Source organism: Leptonychotes weddellii, chromosome 1 (genome assembly GCF_054177405.1).
Source record: "Leptonychotes weddellii isolate Sample4059 chromosome 1, ASM5417740v2, whole genome shotgun sequence".
Lineage (NCBI taxonomy): Eukaryota > Metazoa > Chordata > Mammalia > Carnivora > Phocidae > Leptonychotes > Leptonychotes weddellii.
In genome coordinates, this window is record NC_138369.1 from 17,798,749 (window position 1) to 17,818,045 (window position 19,297).

The 19,297-nt window shown below is 57.5% G+C and overlaps 2 protein-coding genes across 4 annotated transcripts in view; one reads left to right on the plus strand and one right to left on the minus strand.

Annotated features, from left to right (window-relative positions):
* The window catches only part of ITIH4 (inter-alpha-trypsin inhibitor heavy chain 4), a 121,204-nt gene that overhangs the window by 86,017 nt on the left and 15,890 nt on the right, over nt 1–19,297 (minus strand). The gene's annotated exons all lie outside the window — the stretch shown is intronic.
* ITIH1 (inter-alpha-trypsin inhibitor heavy chain 1) lies at nt 1,662–14,952 on the plus strand. 2 transcript variants are annotated; one of them, XM_006743965.3, is made up of 22 exons: nt 1,663–1,822; nt 2,085–2,105; nt 2,414–2,580; nt 3,045–3,149; nt 3,543–3,705; nt 4,247–4,360; nt 5,580–5,705; nt 5,793–5,909; nt 6,515–6,683; nt 6,772–6,897; nt 7,794–7,975; nt 8,244–8,429; nt 9,493–9,632; nt 10,222–10,376; nt 10,476–10,490; nt 10,863–10,883; nt 11,269–11,349; nt 11,454–11,567; nt 12,549–12,750; nt 13,638–13,810; nt 14,415–14,526; nt 14,678–14,952. In XM_006743965.3, the coding sequence occupies exons 1-22, from the start codon at nt 1,709–1,711 to the stop codon at nt 14,805–14,807; spliced, it is 2,733 nt and encodes a 910-aa protein (XP_006744028.1). In that variant the 5' UTR covers nt 1,663–1,708; the 3' UTR covers nt 14,808–14,952. The 2 variants fall into 2 exon arrangements, with proteins under 2 accessions (XP_081675027.1, XP_006744028.1); XM_081818901.1 differs by lacking the exon at nt 2,085–2,105 and having other exon boundaries at nt 1,662–1,822.

A 19,297-nucleotide genomic window follows, 5' to 3' on the forward strand; every position in this document is an offset into this window, starting at 1 on the left:
AGTCTCGATCTTACCACATCCCTGCTCAAAAGATCTTTAGTGTTTTCCACCTAAAAGATGGGACCCTTTCAGACCTCTATGCCAGGCTGGTCTCAAACCACTTCTGAGCCTCCTTCACCACCCTCTTCATCAGGTCCTGCTTCCATGACGCAAGGTGCAGACAACTGCACCTTCTGCAAGCATGCTTCACACCTACTCACCCACTTTCTCTCCCTGTCCTTCCTCCTCCCCCTGCCCAAGGGCTGCTCTGTTTCCCAGGCACCTCCTCCAGGAGGCTTCCCCTAAGCCCTATGGGAGTGAACTATGCCTCTCCCAGGTTACTACAGCTCCTTCGTGCTCCTCTTTAGCTTCTGACACTCCTGACACTCACTGGGCTTCTTTTGAGTCCTCTGGCTCTTTTTCCCAATGCATCACTCACTGAATACAGCAAGGTACTCGAGGTCATTATTGTGTCCTGGAGCTTGGCACCATGCCTAACCCACCAAGGGCTAGGTTGATACTTGTGCAGGAAATCAACAGAACCTCAAATGCAATTTCATGTTGACCCATCTCATTTTCCACAAAGGCCAGAAAACAGACCAGAAGGTCATTCTGGCCTGGATATGATAAACTTTTTCCCAGAAGCTGTTCTGAGAGACAAAGTCCGAGACAAGCAAACAGAGATCAAAATGGCCTCTGGGCCCCCTCACCCCAACAGGGTCACGGCAGCCAGCACATCCCACCCAGGGCCATGGTGTGGATTGACCAGGGCCATGTCTGCCCTGTGTGCTGTGGCTTGTGGGAGACAGGGAGAGTTTGGGCAGAAAAATTAAGAAATTGAAGGTCCCAAAGTGGTCCCTGGGGTTTTCAACTCTGCATCTCCTTTCTTCCTAATGATGCAGAGGGCATTTCTGTCAGTACCTGATAGGCTTGGGCTTTGGAGTCTGAAAGATCTGGGTTTGAAGACCTGTCGTCTGCTGTGGGACCAATGTCCCAGGGACACCGTGAGGATAAAAGGAGACAGCAAAGGGCTTAGATCGATGCGTGGCACGTACTCAGCCCTCCATTACGAAAACACACTATTCATCTTTGCCTCCTCTTTACTGGCCAGGCATCCCTGCCCAGGTGGAGGAGCGATGAGGCTTACTTCTGTTCTTTCCAAATCTGGATGTGAAGGTCCAGAGAGATGAAGTAACTGTCCGAAAGCACAGGTCGCCCATTAAGCATCCCCAGGACTGGCCAGACGGCCTCTGGCAGAACCACTGCTAGGGTTGGTGTGGCTAGAGACATGGGCGTGGGCAGACACTTGGGAAGCTGTACTATCTGCCACCCTGGCCAGACTGTAACTGTGAAAAGTTTGCTGATACTTAAAGAATTTTCAAAGTAACATCTAACGAACTTCAGAAGTCCACTTTTAACTGTGGCTTCTTGACGCATGTCACCATATTACTGGTGTTGCCTGTGCCAGACCCAGGATAAGATGAGCCATCGGGGTCTTCACCCTTCATGTCAGCTGAGTGCGGCTCCATACAAAGGGGCTCCGTCTGAGTCTGGTCAGGAGTTTACACAGCTGGGAATCCCCCCAAGGAGAAAGATTTCACTGTTAAATTTTGATCCCCCCAATTGTAATATTTGCCTTCACCTTGTCTAATGTTTAATCCATGTTTATCTAGCACTTTATTGATTAACGGTCTGAGCGAAGCGACGAGGCAGCCGGAGCCTTGAGACCATGGACGGCACCATGGGGCTGCGGGCGCTACTGTGCGTGTACCTGGCCTCCCTCCTCGTCCTGCAGGCCATGCCCACTCAGGGTTCACCCACAGGCAGGCCCAAAGTCAGCAAGGTATGTGGGTAAACCCTCAGGCCAGAAACAGACAGCTGGGCCAGGATGGGCCCAGGAGGGACACAAGACCCTCACCCCAGAGCCCGGGGCCACCCCCACCCACCTTGACCACCACTGACCAGAGAGGTGATGTCCAAGCAGCGAGGGGGAGGTGAGGCTGAGGGGTAGAGGACACAGACTGTGTCCCACTCCCACCCCTTAGCAGATAAGCTATGGTCCGCTGCACATTCCCACTCACACTTGTCCCGGTTTTGTTTTACAGAAGCAACAGACCGTGGACACAGTGAGTGAGAGTCTCTGCAAAGGGGTCTGTGGTGGGGCCATATTACAGCCTGTTTTCCCTCATGCTTCAAGGGGTGCCCTTCTATCAGCGCCCTGGGCAGAGGGACTCCATTTCCCAGAAATGGGGGTTTGCACGCCCCACTGTGCGGTCTCCGACAGAGAGGCTAGAGTGGGTCTTCCCAGAAGGGCTGGTCTGTTCTTTGGGCACCTGGCTTCTGAGCTGGGTGCTGAGCCCCCACACAACACAGGGGTCTCTCACTGGTTCAGAGGCCCCCCTCCCAGCCACAGCCCCGTCACATCTCACTCTAGGCCGTCGACGGCGTGACCATCCGGAGTTTGAAAGTCAACTGCAAAGTCACCTCTCGCTTTGCTCACTATGTCATCACCAGCCAAGTGGTCAACAGTGCCGATGAAGCCAAGGAAGTGGCCTTCGATGTGGAAATCCCCAAGACGGCCTTCATCAGTGACTTTGCCATGTGCGTGCCTGCCTGACTCCCACACCCAGAGCTGTCCATTCATCAGACCCAGCCCCAAGCCATGGCTCTGGGTGGCTGGACAGTGCAGACCATCTCCTTCTTTCCAAAAGTGCCATAGGCCAGCACCAGCTCGGAGGGGATGGTCAAGCCGCTTGGGTCTGTTCTGGGCTCCCATCTTGGAGAGCAAAGTGGGGCCTCTGACAGTATGTTTTCAGCAGAGGGCCCAAGGAGCAAGGCCCGCACCCGAGATCTCTTGTTGGATTCTGTGGCCATGGCTGCCCCCCTCACTGCCGTGGGAACCCCGAAAAACTCTGTGGGCAGTGGGAGGTGGCAGGAGGTGCCTCCCATGAGTGTTCACCAGGACCAGGCCTTCTCCAGGTCTGGGCTGGGAGGATCTCAGCTATGAAGGACCTTAGTGGTCAGGGGCAGGGGCACTTCCCCTGAGGGCTTCTTCCTCTCTGTAGCACAGCAGATGGAAACGCATTCATCGGGAACATAAAGGACAAAGTGTCCGCGTGGAAGCAGTACCGGAAAGCTGCCATCTCTGGAGAGAATGCCGGCCTTGTCAGGTGAGTTCTGGGCCCTACTGCCCCGGTCTCTGGTGCCGCCCTCCCCAGCCAGGATGGACCTGAGGGCGGCAAGGTGGCCTTGGCTGGGGAACAGCCCCAGGCTGATGGGAAGTGAGCAAGCTGCCTGAACCCAAATGCCAGTACAGGTGAGCTGGACAGGGCTGGTGCCGACCTGCCTACCTCTCAGACCAGCCTCTGGGAGAAGGGGGCCCTGTCCTTGGGCCCTGACCTTGACCCTGACCATCCAATTAAGACAAGGGTGAAGGGCCAAGAGACCCGGGAGTAGCATGAATGTAAGAGAAATTGATTCTGAGGGCCATGCTTTAGGTGACAAGGACCCACATGTCACTCACCATTTGTCTGTTCTGTTGTGGCCAATGGCGGTATGTCCAGGGCCTCGGGGAGAGCAATGGAGCGATTCACCATCCACCTCACCATCGGGCCCCGGAGCAAGGCCACATTCCGGCTGACCTATGAGGAGGTGCTGAAGCGAAAACTCAAGCAGTACGACATTGTCATCAAAGTCAAGCCCAAGCAGCTGGTGCATCATTTCGAGGTAGATTGCAGGTGACCATTTGCAGGGGAGCCATCTTGGGAACAGGGCTCCTGCCTCTCTCTCACCGTGGCTCCGAGCCCTGGCTCAGGGCACACAAGGTGGCGTCCCAGGCCTGAGCACACGGGAAGGGGACTGACTCCTTGGGCGGTCTCTAGTGGGCTCTTTGTGGGCAGGGAGCTACCAGCCTCCCCCTCCTTTCTGAGCCTTGGCTTGCTCATCTGTTAAATGGGGCTGCTTGCATGTCCCAGAGCTGCCACAAGGATCACGAGAGATATTGAATGTCCCAGTAGTTGGTAGACCAGAAAGCCCGGGCAGCCGAAGGGGCTGTGACTGTCACTGGCACTTCAATGGTGGCCAAATTGAGGGGCCCAGGCTTGCACACCTTCATTTGGCCTATGTTTTTGGAGTGCCTACAACATGCCAGGCCCTGTGCTGATGGCTGGGTGGGTACTGCACACAGTGGGTGGCCAGGACATAAGTTGGCTCTTGGCTGAGTCTTGATGGTGGACTCAATGGGAGCCTGGGGGCTTCAATGATGCAGATCGACGTGGACATCTTTGAGCCTCGGGGGATCAGCAAGCTGGATGCCCAGGCTTCCTTCCTCCCCAAGGAACTGGAAAGCCAACTCATCAAGAAGTCCTTCTCAGGGAAACAGGTGTGTGGGATGGCTGGAGTGGTGGCAGGCCCTTGGGACTTCTCAGCCTGGCTCAACCCCTCATGGAGTGTCCAGGTTTGGCCTGGGAACCAGGCAGGGGCTGCAGGCTGCCCTAGTGAGGGACATAGGCATTTCATGGTAGGTATCCCAGGGAACTCGGTACCCCTGGTTCTCAGAGCAACTTAGCAAAAGCCTGCGTGCCGAGGCTGGGGAAGCACCCACGCTGGTTTGCATGGTTTGGGGTGAGCTGCTGACTTGCTTGAGCCTCAGTTTCCTCTTTGCTGTGTCACACCCATGGGAAAGCATTCAGGGAAATAAAGGGCACATGAAGAAATCTCAGATGCTGTTGCAGTTAGGATCGCAAGCTCCGGGGCTCTAGGAAACAGAACTCAGTTTGGGAAGGCTTTGGTCTACCTCGCCACTTACCACTTGCCACGCACCTCCCGTTTGCAGGAATTCCTGAAGTCCCCTGCTTGCCCCTTCCCCTGGTCCTGGCGGATTGTGGCATATGAGTGGGTAATACCCAGCCAGTGCCCTGCTTCCTAGTTTGCTCTCGACTGGAGCCAGGAACAAACCCTTTAGTTCCCACTTCCCTTTGGTAGTGACTCCATCATAATTCACGTAAAGGAAATGTTTCTTACAGTTTTGGAGGGGTTCTTTTTTAAACAAAGTAGGATACCCGGAGTATTAGCAAACATGCTTGCTTTTAGTAGGAGACCAAGGGGTGGGTCTGTGTCTTCCTAACCATCCTTTTCAAGTTTTGGAGGGGGTTTTGATGAGTATATCTTACTTTTATAACAAACAAATAAATGAAAAGTAAAAATTAAAAAGTATTTAAGGAAAAAACAAAAAGTTACAAGTCTAGAAAAGTATTGAGTAAAACCCATCCCTAATTCCCTGAGCACCAACACCAAGTCGAACCAGATCTTAGCTTCCAGCTTCCACCCTGGGTCCTTCCTCCCAGCCTCTGTTCTTTGTCTACAGTGGCGGGGGGCGAAGGGGGTGGGTTCTGTTTTCCAGCACAGTGTTGTAGCCTTGCTTCTTTACTCCACAGTTTGAGTTGACCGATGTCTCTTGTTCTCATACCGCTTTTATTTTGTACCCAAAGTGGCAACACTTGTTGTAGAAAAGCCCAATGTTTCAGAAGCATATACGCGAAGAAACAGGTCTTCTCTCCTACCACCTTATAGGTGTGTGCTCACACCCTCCGCCTTTCCAGGGTCACGTGCTCTTCCGCCCTACTGTGGGTCAGCAGCAATCCTGCCCCACGTGCTCCACATCCTTGCTGAATGGGGACTTCAAGGTGACCTACGATGTCAATCGAGACCAACTCTGCGACCTCCTGGTGAGCCCGAAGCTTCCAGTCCCAGACTCAGAGGCCCAGGCAGGGGGTGCTTGTGACAAGGGCCTTACTTGTTCCCTTGTGTTTCAGGTTGCCAATAACCACTTTGCCCACTTCTTCGCTCCCCAAAACCTGACGAACCTGAACAAGAACGTGGTGTTTGTGATTGACATTAGCACCTCCATGGAAGGCCAGAAAGTGAAACAGGTAAACTGCGGCTCTAAGCAAGTCCCCCAGAAGGAGCTTCTCCAGCCCCAGCCCCCACCCCACACTGGTGTTGTCACCAGAGTCTGGGTTTCGGATTTCTGCTCTTCCCAGCAGTCGGGGGCTCTGGCATCAGCCCCGTTCTCACAGTACCGCCGAGGCAGGTGGATCCCCTTCTCCTCAGTAGCACAGTGGGATGCTTGCGGGGTCGTGGGTCTAGCGATGGGGGGTACATGGAACGTGCCAGGGGCGATCATGGCTGTCCCTGGGGAGGTGTCTGGCAGCAGGGACAGCCCACTGCCCACGATGCTCTGAGAGCCATGGCTCCACCAGCCGAGTTTTAGACACTCTTTCTTGACTCTGCCCTGTTTGAGCTCCTGGTCATTTCTTCTCCCCATGCGGGCTCCCCTTGCCTTCTCTGTCCCCTCATCCACCCCCGGGGCTCCACAGGACACTCCTCTCCTGACACCACCTGTCTGTCCTGTCCATCCCCTCCCACTTGTCCACTGTGTGCCTCTGCCCTGTGGATCTCTCAAATGCGTATCTGGAGCCGACAGGAGACACTCTCCTGGGGCCATGTCCCTCCACCGACTGTCCTGTCATTACAGACCAAGGAGGCGCTCCTTAAAATCCTGGGGGACATGCGGCCAGGGGACTATTTCGACCTGGTCCTCTTTGGGTCTGAAGTGCAATCATGGAGGGGCTCGCTGGTGCAGGCATCCCCCACCAATCTTCGAGCGGCTCAAGACTTCGTGCGGCGTTTCTTCCTGGCTGGGGGTAAGGGCAGGGGTCTTGAGTCACTCTGGCGTCGCCTCTGCCCTCTTGGAATGAGGGCATACACTGGCCTACTTTCCTTCCTTTGCAGCCACAAACCTGAATGGAGGTTTGCTCCGGGGAATCGAGATCTTGAACCAAGCTCATGGGAGCCTCCCCAAACTCAGCAACCATGCCTCCATTCTCATCATGCTGACAGACGGCGAGCCCACAGAGGGTAAGCACCTCAAGGCCTGGGCTGGGAGGTGGTGATCTCTTTGTTACGGAAGGCGTTCGAGCTGTGCTTGGAAATCCAGCCACTGGAGATGCTACAGGGGGTGCAGAAAGGCTCGGGGCAAAGTCAAGCCTGTCTGATCTAAAGACAGAATTCAGGAGTTACAAGGCATACTTCTATGCTGAGCTGGGTACCTGGGGAAGTATCTGTATGACACAGGGTTACTCAGATCCCAAGACGATAGGCAGGATTCCCAGGTTGAGTTTAATGAACTAGGTATTCAGCACCAACTGTGTGCCCAGCATAGGACTAGGGACCAAGAAGAGATACCAAGAGAACAAGGTTCGCCTCTGTCCTTAAGGAGCACAGGGTCCACTGGGGTGCCAGACCCAGGAGCAGTCCCTCTGTGGAGGGCCCTGAAAGAACAGGGTGCCAGGAGGCTATAGGATCAGGGGCATCTGGCCCAGGCAGGGTCCCAGGAGGCCTCCTGGAGGAGGTGACCCATGAGCTCAGGCTGGAAGGAAGAAAAGGAAAGCAGGAAGGGATGTCTGGCAGCAGGAGTAGCTTGAGCAAAAAAAAAAAAAAAAAGGTGTGCACAATGGCAGGGCCTGCCTGAAAACAGCAGGCCTGTGCAGACGAGGTGGAACAAGGGTGGGAAGGTTGGCAGGGCCTCACAGGCCATGGCAATGACCTATGGGAGGGTTTAGAGTGGAATCCTGTCTTTTGTAGTCGCCCACTGAGCCAGCAAGAGATGTTGCCTCAAGATGCTGGTGGGGACAGGAGATAGGCGGGGGTCTGAGACAGGAGGCCTGGCCCCCAGAGAGTGTGCCCCAAAGGCCCCTTGTGCCCTACATGCCTGTGATTCAGTATCCTGGCCCTGCCTGGGTGTGTGGCTGCAGGGGTGACAGACCGTTCCCAAATCCTCAAGAACGTCCACAGCGCCATCCGGGGCAGGTTCCCGCTCTACAACTTGGGCTTTGGCCACAACGTGGACTTGAACTTCCTGGAGATCATGTCCATGGAGAACAACGGACAGGCCCAGAGAATTTATGAGGACCATGACGCCACCCAGCAGCTACAGGTCTCCTCCCACCCCCTTCACCCCACAGCGCACCGTCAATGGCAGGCGAGCCATTGGGGAGCCCACGTGGATACCCAGAGGAGCAGATAAAGCTCTTGAGTGCGGTTTGAATCAGCTGTGTGATCTCAAACCAGTTCCTTAAGACCTATGAGCCTGCAATTCCATCTGCAGAGTGGGGATCCCAACACCCCACTCTGTGAGCGGGTCTCCCATTGGGTGCCCACGGGGACCCATCAGCTCTGAGGTTGTGCCCCACCTCCGCCTACAGGGTTTCTACAACCAGGTAGCCAACCCCCTCCTGGTGGACGTGGCGCTGCTCTACCCCCGGGACACCGTCTCAGCCCTGACCCAGCACCACCATAAACAGTACTACGAAGGCTCGGAGATCGTGGTGGCCGGGCGCATCGAAGACCACAAACTGGGCACTTTCAAGGCTGACGTGTTGGCCCGTGGGGTAAACAGTGGGCTGCGGAGGGGGGAAAGATCAGGCAGCACCCAGAGGCTCCAAAACCACCACACCTGTTCTCCACCCCTGTTCCCCTTGCCCCAGGCCTCTCTTTTGTCAGAGAAGTGTCCCCACCCGTGCACTGTGCCACCCCCTCTCCCCCAGGCCTGAGCATTCCCGCATGCAGGCAGCCTGGCGAGGGGCTGGAGTGGGACCAAGGCCGCCTTGGTTGTAGATGTAGTCCCTTGACCAAAAATGGATCACCTGATATTCCTTACATCATTCCCCCGCAAGGCATGAGAGAGTAAGAGACCAGTGTCTTCTCTGTCACCTGGCAACCTTTTCCTGAACACTTCACGTGCACCCAGCTTTGTGCCACAGAGCAGCATGTGTGTGCGTGTGCACACCGCGGGGGTCACAGGCGTGTGGGACCCGGACCCCGACCACAGGCTGTGTAGTCACACCTTGCTGTGTGGTCAAAGGTTCAGAACCGAGACTTTGAGTAAAGAAAGCTGAGCTGGACCCTGGCTCCACCCTGGGTGACCTTGAGCTGATAGGTCCAGCTCTCTGGGCCTCAGTTTCCCTCTCTGTAGCACGGGGTGATATTGCACTGGAGAGTTGTGCAGAGCGAATGAAAGACTCTCCGCACTATGTTGCGCAGTGCCCGGTGCATGAGACACCCTCCGCGGGCGAGTCCCAGCTCCTGAGGCTTGGGAGAGAGCAGCATTTGCGTGCGGGGATGTGGTGGGCCTTTGGAGGAGTGGAACATGGTGGAAACAGCTGGCTGCTTGATGGCAGCCCCCAGAGAGAGTAACTTCAGGGGGGCAGGGCCTGCTCCTCCCATCCCTGGGATCCCCAGAGCCGAGGCCAGTTTGCCCCACTGAGAGTGCTCAGCAAGCGTTTGTGGGATGAAGGTCTGAGTGAGGGTGAAGAGAGCAGGCTCGGGGAAGGGCAGTGAGGTGGACGAAACACAGAGACCGGGCACAGGTGTGGGGCCCCTGGGAGCCTGGAGCGCCGGCCAGTGGTTGTGCTCCTCATGGTGCTCAGCCCCTCTCCCCATCGTGACCCCCAGGAGGGCCGAGAATTCAAGACGACCTGCCTGGTGGATGAGGAGGAGATGAAGAAACTGCTCCAGGAGCGGGGCCACATGCTGGAGAACCACGTGGAACGCCTCTGGGCCTACCTCACCATCCAGGAGCTGCTGGCCAAGCGGTAGGACCCGTGCCGGGGGGTGGACACCGGGGCCTCTGGACCAATGAGGTGAACGGAGAAGGGGTGCATCTGGGCCTTCGAGGTTGGGAGCAGGTCAGATTCATGGCCTTCGGCTTTGCTCACTGGGTTAATATCAACCAGTTAGTCAACAGTGTGGGTGGGCCACGGTTTGCCCCTGCTGAGCGGCCAGGCAAGGGGAGGCTGCCCTTTCCATGGGACTGCTGTGTCCAGACACGCTCGGTTCATCCCCACAACCCACAGGGCAGTTCCCTCATTATCCCCATTTCACAGATGAGCACGCTGAGGCACAGAGAAGCTAGACCACTTGCCCAGAATCTCACAGAGGTTTAATTCTCTGTATCTTTCTGAGACACATCCCTCAGCCCTACCACATCTCCAGGTTTTCCCCATGCGAAGGCTTTAAATCATGAGGTCCTTGAAGGCAACCATGGGACAGGAGCACTGCAGGTGCCCCACACGTGTTTGCTGAATGAGTGAGTGAGTGAACAAATGAGCAAAAAACGGCCAGGGAGTGCGAGTCTGCTGTCGTCCAGGCTGCGGGGCTTGGAGCAGGTGTTGTGTCTCTCAGGATGAGGTTAGAGGGGAAGGAGAAGGCCGACGTGACGGCCAAGGCCCTGCAGATGTCGCTGGCCTACCAGTTCGTGACCCCGCTGACCTCCATGACCATCAGGGGCATGACAGACGAGGACGGCCTGGAGCCCGTCATCGACAAGCCCCCTGAGGGTATGTGCTCTGTAAAGGGGCGGGCTGTGGGTCTAGGGAAGATTCTGAGGGCCAAAAACCTCCGGGGCTTTAATTCTCTTCCCCTTCTCTCCCTTCCAGATTCTCTGCCCTTGGGTGAGTTTCTAAATCAAGTTGGTTTTCAGGAGGGGCTTCCAGTGGCTGGGCAAGCAGCTCGTGCTCCAGCCACCAGGCACGGGGCTCCCGGCTCCACATCCTCCATCCCTTCACCATGAACTAGCTGCTGCCCCCTGTGTGCCTGGGGAGCCCCTGTGCAGCCTCCCTCCGGGCCTCTGTGTGAGCCTGTGTCTACCGGGCGGCCGGGGCGGGAGGGGAGGCGGAGTGCCCAGGAGTGGGCTGGGACCCCAGCAGGAGGGTCGGCCGAGGCCTGAGTGGCCTCTGGGCCCGGGGTGCCCTTGGGGAATGAGGTGTGTGCCTCTCAGGTGGGGTGGTGAGGGTGATGCTGTCCTCTGTCATTGTCCTCTACAGAGATGCTGGGACACAAAAAGAGTAAGAGGCCACATCCCGCCGACATACATCTCTACCTCTCTCCTCCCCACGTTGCTGTCCCTCGGGCTGTGCGCTCAGTCCTGAGCAAAGCCCCTACTTGCCTGAGGAGGAAATGCCAGACAGCCTGAGGCTTCCTCACTGCCTGTCACCGGGACCCTCAGAACAGCCCCCTGACCGGGCCTGGCGACCCCTTGTGCCACCAGCTCCACCAGGTCCCCATGGAGGGAGACAGACCGGGGGTCAGCACACCCAGAGGCCTCAGGGGCAGCCACTCCTGCTCTGTGGCTGCAGGCCTGTCGCCTGGGTGGCGGGGCCTGGGAAGAGGAGCCAGCCGCTGCAGGGAGGCAGGGTACCGTCCTCCTAAATGCCATTCACTCCCCGCCAGTGTTCGTGCTGTCGGCTTTGCGGCCGTCCCCGAGTCGATCCAGTTCCAACATCCAGCAGTTGCCAAACCAAGTGACTGGAGGTGAGTCCTGGGGAGGGTCTGAGGGACACCCCTGCCTTGCTCCTGGCCGGCCCCAGCCCGCCTGCCCGATGCCCAATCTAACGGACTCCATGCTATGCCCCCAGTGGACACTGATCCCCACTTCCTCATCCACGTGCCCCAGAAGGAGGATCCTCTGTGCTTCAATATCAATGAGGAGCCCGGCGTGGTCCTCAGCCTGGTGCAGGACCCGGACACAGGTATGGGTGACATCATGCCCCTTGCCAGACAGGGTGGGGCCTGGACTCCCCTGCCCTCAGCGTCCAGCCACGGACAGGACAGTGGCCGTGGCCTCCACTTCCCACAGCCTGTGTGCCCCAGTCACCTGGCTGGGCTCAACCTGCCTCCTTCTCTCCCATCTACCTGCCTGGGCCCTAGATGGCACCTGCTTCAGGGACGTGTGACCCAATGCTTAGAAGGGCCCATGCTCAGTTTAATACTCTGCTCTAGTTGTCTTGAAATTCTTAACATTTTTTTGAACAAGGGGCCCCTCACTTTCATTTTGTACCAAGTTCTGCAAGTTACGTAGTGATCCTGCCCCGCCTCCCTGATGGAGCCTCTGAGTCCATCCCCCAGCAGTGCTCAGGCGGTGGGAATGACTCCCTGTCCGTCCGTGGGCCACTCTCTCTCCCTCCCTCCCAGTCTGGTCAGGCCATCTGCAAGGGTTTGCTAAGCACCTCCTATGGCCTACGGGTGCAGTCAGGACTGAGCCGAAGTCCCTGTTCTTGTGGAGTTTAGTGAAGGGAGACAGACAGGTGAACAAATTCTCAGATGACAATTTCAGAGCATGAGACAGGCTGTGTTGGGGTAGTGAGGACAAGGAGGGGGCTTTGGGACTGCTCAGGTCATAGGAGGCCTCTGTTACCTGCTCCTGTGTCAGGGATTAGGGCCACAGAGAAGGAGCAGACCCAAGTCCTATCCTTGGGGTGGCAAGACCTCTGGCATGGCCCAGAGGCAAGGGCTAAGTGTGGTGGGAGGAGAGGGGCAGGGAGAGGTGCTGTGTGGCCTCCGATAATCCTGAAAGCCAGCCCTTGGGAGGTGAGACCCTCAGACCCAGCGTAGCATGGGTGGAGTGTGGGTGTCTCCCAGGGGGGAGGCACAGCATGAGCAAAGGCAGGCTGGCAGGCATCTAGCGAGAGCTGGGCCCTCCCTGACCTGGATGGCCCCTCACCCTACTGCAGGCTTCTCAGTGAATGGGCAGCTCATTGGCAACAAGGCCAGCAGCCCTGGGCAGCAAGAGGGCACGTACTTTGGCCGGCTGGGGATCGCGAACCCTGCAACGGGCTTTCAGCTGGAAGTGACTCCTCAGAACATTACACTGAATCCTGGCTCGGGTGGACCCGTGTTCTCCTGGAGGGACCAGGCTTCACTGCGGCAGCACGAGTAACCAGGATGGGGCCAGGGCCTGGGTGCGGAGGCCAGGGCAGGGGTGGGGAGGGATAAGGCATGAAGCCCCAGAGCCAGCTGAGCTGCCTGAGCTTGCCGGGCCCTTGTCCCCTGAGCCATGTCAGTGAATGACATCCATGTGACCTCCGTGTGGGCTGGGCAGACATGTGGGGCCCCGTGGACCCACCCATTTCCCTCTGTTCCCGGACCCGTGCTCCAGGCCCAGCTGCCTGCATGCCTGGGCTTCCATGGTGCCCTTGCCCCGCAGTCCATTCCCCATCACCACCAAACAAAGCCAACTCACCTCCTGGGCCCAGCACAAAGACCACCTGTTCCCTGAAACCCACCTCGTCTCTTCTCTGCTGAACTCCAGAGTTCTCTGGGTTTCTCTTTCAGCACCTGTCTGAGCATGCCTTGTGTTGTGCTTATTCCTTCCTCCACTCATTCATTCACCAAAGTCTGCCAAGTACCAGAGCTGATGCTCGGCGGCAGAGCTATAGGAAGAAGTGGGCAGAGTTCAGTGTGGAGGACACAGATGATGAGTGGCAGTCAAAGAACACAGACTTTGATATTAGACAGGCTGGAGTCCAAGTCCTGGCTTTACTGCTTACCAGCTGTGTGACCCTGGGCAAGTTCCTTACCCTCTCTGAGCCTCATAGGATCTGAGTGAGAAATGAATGATGCAGCTTGTATGGAGGGCTTGGCACAGGGCCTAGCACACTATAAGGCCTCCCCTCCTCCAACTTGTAGCAGGTAACACCCTTCCATCTGGGAGTGAGGGGGTGGGGGAGCTCATGAGAACTGGATCCAGGAGGATGAGGGCGGCTAAATGGAGAGGGGTGCCATGTAGCTGCACCTGCCCTCATGGCCGCCCGGCCCTGCAGGGTGGTAGTGACCATCAACAGGAGGAGGAACCTGGTGGTGTCTGTGGAGGACGGGGGCACTTTTGAGGTCGTCCTGCACCGGGTGTGGAAGGGGAGTTTCGTCCACCAGGACTTCCTGGGCTTCTATGTGCTGGATAGTCACCGGATGTCGGCACGGACACACGGGCTGCTGGGTATGTAGAGCTAGCGGGCAGAGCTAGGGGGTGTGTGGTGGCAGCCAGTGGGTTCGCCATGGGTCAGACTTGTAGCTGGGCACCAGGGAGGGCCCTCCTCCAACTTGGCCATCAAGGCTCAGAGCTCCAAAGAGGGCTTGTCCTGGCGAGGGTCTTGTCCCTCAGAAAGCCTATGATCAAACACAAGGTGAAACTAAAGCTTATGTGGGCCTGGGGGGCGAACAGGGAGAGAGATCCGGTTAGCAGAAAGGTCCCAACAGACCAGGTCCCCGAGACCTCCTGGGAGGGGTGAGTCATTGGCCACACGGCTTCTCCTTGCGGCTTCCTGCATACCCTGCTGTCTGTGGGCACCTACCCCTCAGACCTCTCTTCCCAGCCAGATTCTTTTGGAATTGGTCCAAAAAGGTAAGAGGTACAACCACCTGCCAATATACCTGCTTCTTCATAGCAGCTGAACGCAAGGTGGCTTTTGATGCCAAAACATATCAGACATAGTCACGCCCTTAAGAAAAAACATTCAGGCAGCTCTCTAACCCTCCGGTGAGCACCTGCTGAGTACGAGGGCCCCCCAGTGGTAACTGCTGCTTCCAATGTGCCTTTCCAGGACAATTCTTCCACCCCTTTGATTATAAAGTGTCTGACCCCCACCCAGGCTCTGACCCCACAAAGACAGATGCCACAATGGTGGTGAAGAGCCACCAGCTGACGGTCACCAGGTAGGTGGGCTGTTCTCCCAGTATCTCTGCCTTTGGTGTTCCCATCATTGGTCGGGGCACCAGGTGTCACATAGGTGGAGCGGGCTTCTGGGGGCGGGGGTGCAGCCCTGCTTGGTCCAAAAGGTAACCCCAGCTTTTTGTATCTCCCCAGGGGCTTGCAAAAAGACTACAGCAAGGACCCCCGGCACGGGGCTGAGGTGACCTGTTGGTTCGTCCACAACAATGGGGCAGGGCTGATCGACGGTGTTTACACTGACTATATCGTCCCTGACATCTTCTGAGCCCCCAGCCAGCACACCTGTCCTTTCTTGGGACCATGGCAGCAGAGGACAGCATCTGACCTGCTTCCCGTGTCACACTTCCCTGGTCAAGCTGACCCACTGTGTCAAGTCCCCATGACTTTCATTAAAGAGAGGCTATGTCCAACCCAGGCTGGCTGCTTTTTGGGAGGGAGGGTGGCCGGGAGGCAACCCAAGATACTGCTGCTCAGAGGGCTCTGGGGTCACGGCAGACCTGGAGGCCACGAGGGGGCCTACGCCGACTCTGCCCGCCTCCCCATTCACTGCAGCTGCCCGACCCCCTGCCCTCTGAGCGCCTGGAGCGCCCCCTGCACACAGCTCGCCTCACGGGACACTGGCAGCTTCTACAGGCACTGTTCTAAGTGTCTTTGTTGAGTTAATTAAATGCATGCTCCCACCAGCCCTAAGGGATACTTGCTTGTGTCACGTCCATTTACAGCCGAGGAAACAGGGGTTTGGTGACTTGTCCAAAATCACTCCTAAGTGCCAGAGCTGGGATTTGAACCCATGCTGTCTGGTGTCAGCCGTGTCAGCATCTGTTTGCTTAACCCCCCGTGTGGATCCTCCCGTCAGGCTGGGCAGCAGATCACAGCCTTTGGGGATTTGGGTCTAGATATTCCAAAGCATCACTTAAAATGAGCGTATGAAAGGAGCATATGAAATCCACAGGGATCTGGGGTCCCGGAGAAGTCCTGCTGGACGCTACAGCCATGGGCACGGGGTTTCCGGAGGTAGTTCCAGGGCCTTCTCCCTCAGCTCCACTTTCCAGCTGTAGGTTTGCCATTCCAGCTGTGGGAGCCAGGATATTTCCCAAAGGCAGAGACAGCCACTCCCCAGAAGCGGTGGTTTCAGGGAGCTAGCAACAGTGGGCCACCGGCTCCTCATGCTGAGACCTGGAATGATCCCTCCAGGGCTCCTTCCCTGGGCTTGCCCTTGGGGCCCAGTTAAAGTGCAGTGTCCCAGGGTGCAGGGAGGTGAACCTGTCTGTACCTTGGGGAGCCGCTGGCCCTCAGGTGAAGGTTGATGGGCCTCTCCTTTCCAAAGGTTTCTACTTTTTCTCTTCTGGCTTTCCATCCAGTTCCCACTGCAACGGAGGCCCACGAGGAGCCAGATCAATCACACAAATGCTGAGCTCCAGGGCTGCCCCAGGCCCAGCGAATGCAGAGCCCTCGGTGGCGGGCAGGGGCTGGCCAACAACGTTTCAGAGACCAAGCGCCGTCTGGAGCCTCCTGGGCTTCTCAAGGGAGAAGCTGCCAGACGGCTGGTCGCCCGAGCTGAGCAAAGCCTTCCTGAAGAGTGGAAAAGCGGTGAGCCCGAAGACCTCTTAGATTCCATCCAATTCTCAACTTTGCGTGTGACTCTGGGTCCCTCCAAGTGCCCAACTGTCCCTCCAGTGCCTGTTGAGCAGCGTCAGAAGTCCTATGTCGAGTTGTCCCTCCCATCAAGCTCCAAGTAGTTGGGGATGAGGAGGCACCTAGAGGAAAGGGCTGGGAAGCTCTGCAGGGCCCCGAGGAGCCACTGGACAACACCAGTTGGACAGCACTTCTGCCCCAGCCCCCGGTCACCCAGTGGTCAGCGACCATGGGCACTGAAAAGGACCACACGATCGAGATGTCCTGGGAGCCAGGAACCTGGTGGCCAGGCTGCAGGGCTGGGTGGTGCAGCTCTGGGAGGGGTCTTCTCTCTGCTCCCGGGAGTCAGCAGTGGAGGCGGGTCCCAGTCGGCCTTGAGCTTGGTGCCAGCCGACAGCAAAGGTGCGTAAGGACTCCGGAGGCCTGGGGAGTATGGGCACCCCAGCCAGCCTGCCACATGGGTGGTGGCCCCTCGGTGGTTGCTTCATCCGGTCCAACGTCGTCTTGTCGACTCAGCAACTCTCCGTCACTGTTTCTGTGGCTCCTGCCACTTCCAACCACTTCTTCCTCATAGCTTCTGCTGCCTCATGGAGTCTTCTTTCTGCCTTATCGCTCTCTCTCTGATCCCAGTAGACAACTCTCTCTATATAATTCATAGGCAGGTGCGGAGCTTTTAGCCAAGGCCATAGGACACCATAAATTAGCTGCCATGTGCTCAGGCAGCCTCCTCAACACCATTCAGTGGTGGCCCCATGGGAGGGTCACTGGGTCATTTTGCTCAGAAGCGCATGTGCCTGGCAGGCATAAGACCGCCACTCTGGAAGTTCTGGGGGCTGGCAGCGCCCTGGGGTGGCGCAGGAGAGGCCTGGGCTCTGCCTCCGAAGCTCCCATTGTCCCGGAGGCCAGAGCTCCAGCCTCCCTGGAGACTCTTAGGGGAATGACTCTCCAGGAGGTGAGGGCAGCTGAGTCCCTGGCCAGGCCCTTGGACCACAGGGATGAATATGTGACAGGGCCTGGCCCTCCAGGAGCTCAGAGTCCAGACGGACGATCGGACCCAACCGTGCAAGCCTCCATGAAAGGTAATGATGGAGCAGGCCCTCGGAGACTGGGAGCCTGGAGCAGGGCTGTCTGGGGTCAGCTAGGGGACAAGACAGGAAGGCTTCTGGAGGCAGGACATAGGGCTGGCAGGAAGAGAGGTGTGAGATGCCGAGAAGGGGAGGGCATGCCAGTGGGAACAGAGTAAGTTTGGAAAAGCAAGTTGGAGTCAGATCACAGAGAGGGCTGGAGCGCAGGACCTGGGCTTTGTCCTGTCCCTGGGGTGCGAGAACCCAAGAAGGGTAACAGTGAGCAAAGAGTGCAGCGATGGAGTTCGGAGCCTCAGGGTGACGGGCCTGGCTTTGCGCCCTGGCTGCCTGGAGGAGCCTGGGGGGCTTCTGTCCAGGAGGCCAGCCCCGAGGCCTTGTCAGTGGTGTAGGTAACAGGCAACAGTGCCGAGATGCCATTGGCTTTCAGTGTGACTCTACACCCCGTGAGCCCACACCCAGGGAGCCCCGGGCCCGTGTGCCAACACACAGCATCTGCTTTCCCTGGGAGCCTCCACGTCCCAACACTGTTGACAGTTGACAATCCTCATGGGTCCCCTTGGTACAGGCAGATCCAGGGCCTGTTACTCCACCCACACCCCAGCTTCCCGGGGAGCCACTCACCTCCTGCTCTTCCCGTCCTACACTGCAGGTCAATGACCCCACTTGGAAAACACCAGGCTCACCATATAAGGAGCGCAGGCCAGGCCTGTGTGCTCAGCGATGGCATTTGCGTGGTGGCCCTGCCTCATCTTGGCCCTGCTCTCTAGCTTGGCGGCCTCTGGCTTCCCGAGAAGCCCCTCCCGGCCACTGGGGGTAAGTCTGTCCCCTCTTTGCCATCTGAGCCTGTCACATGGGCTGAAGCAACAGGATGGACCATCCTCTAAGTGGGGAGGGGAGGAGGCAGGAGTTTAGGCAGTGAGCTGCAGGGGACAGGGCTAGGTATTGGGCTCTTAAATCTCCCTTGGTCTCCATTTCCCCACCTGTCAAATGGGCAAGCACCAGAAAGTGCTCACCTCACTGAGGGGCTGTACAGGCCCACACCTGAGACAAGCGCAGAGGACTCTAGGAAGTGCCGAGTTGAGCCTTGTGAGGTGCAGCAGTGGTGGGGGTGCTCTTGGGGGAGCCTCAGGGGCTTGGGGTCCAGGAAAAGGCAGCATGAGTCAGGGTATGTGGGGCAGGGAGAGAGCTGGTTTGGTTCTCCCAACCCTGCTCCCCTGGGAAACCTGGAGACCTGCCCTACCTGGGCCTCAGTTTCCCCATCTACTCAGAGCCCTTCCTACTCTGAAATGGCTCTGGGAGGGTCCTATGTCCAGAGGCCCCTCCAAGGGTATGTGTGCGGGGGATCCCTGCTGAACCCTGGCCTTAGCCCACAGCCTGCTCCCAGGCCACAGTGACCTTGGCCTGATTCCTGTGTTTATCTTTGTTTTTGCAGAAACGGAGCCTCCTGGAAGGGGTGAGAACTTTCACCAGGCATGGGGTGGGGTGTGGCAGGGCAGAATGGAGCTGGTTGCCCAATAGCAGAAGGGGTGGGCCATAATGAAAGGTCCCTCCCAGTTGGCAAACAGCTCCCAGCCCCCTGCCCTGGCAGACCCCATGTGACTCAAGACTCCTGGGAAAGAGTGCCACAGAAGCATGCTCTCGGACCTCTCTGGAAGCAGCACAGGACCGCTCTTCCACCAGCCCTGCCTCCCGTAGACACTTATCCAGCACTTGCTGGTACCAGCCCCTGTGCACAGGGCTGCGGACACACATCCTCATGAAGCATCTTTATATCCTGCTTGACCCAGCTGTCTCCCTAGACCTTCCCTCAATCCACCACCCCCACTGGAGAGAAGGTGTTGGGGACACAAAGGCCCTCCCCTCACAGTCCCCTCGGCATGGGAAAAAAGTGCCTGTTTGGGGACAGAATCAAGCAATTGCCAAAGGAGAGGAGGAAGGCCAGGGTGTGTGTGAATGTGATTTCTTTCCAAGTGGAGGTGAGCAGGAAGAGCTCGGGCAGGTGCTCCGGGGCCAGAGACATGTTGTGTCTGGAGCA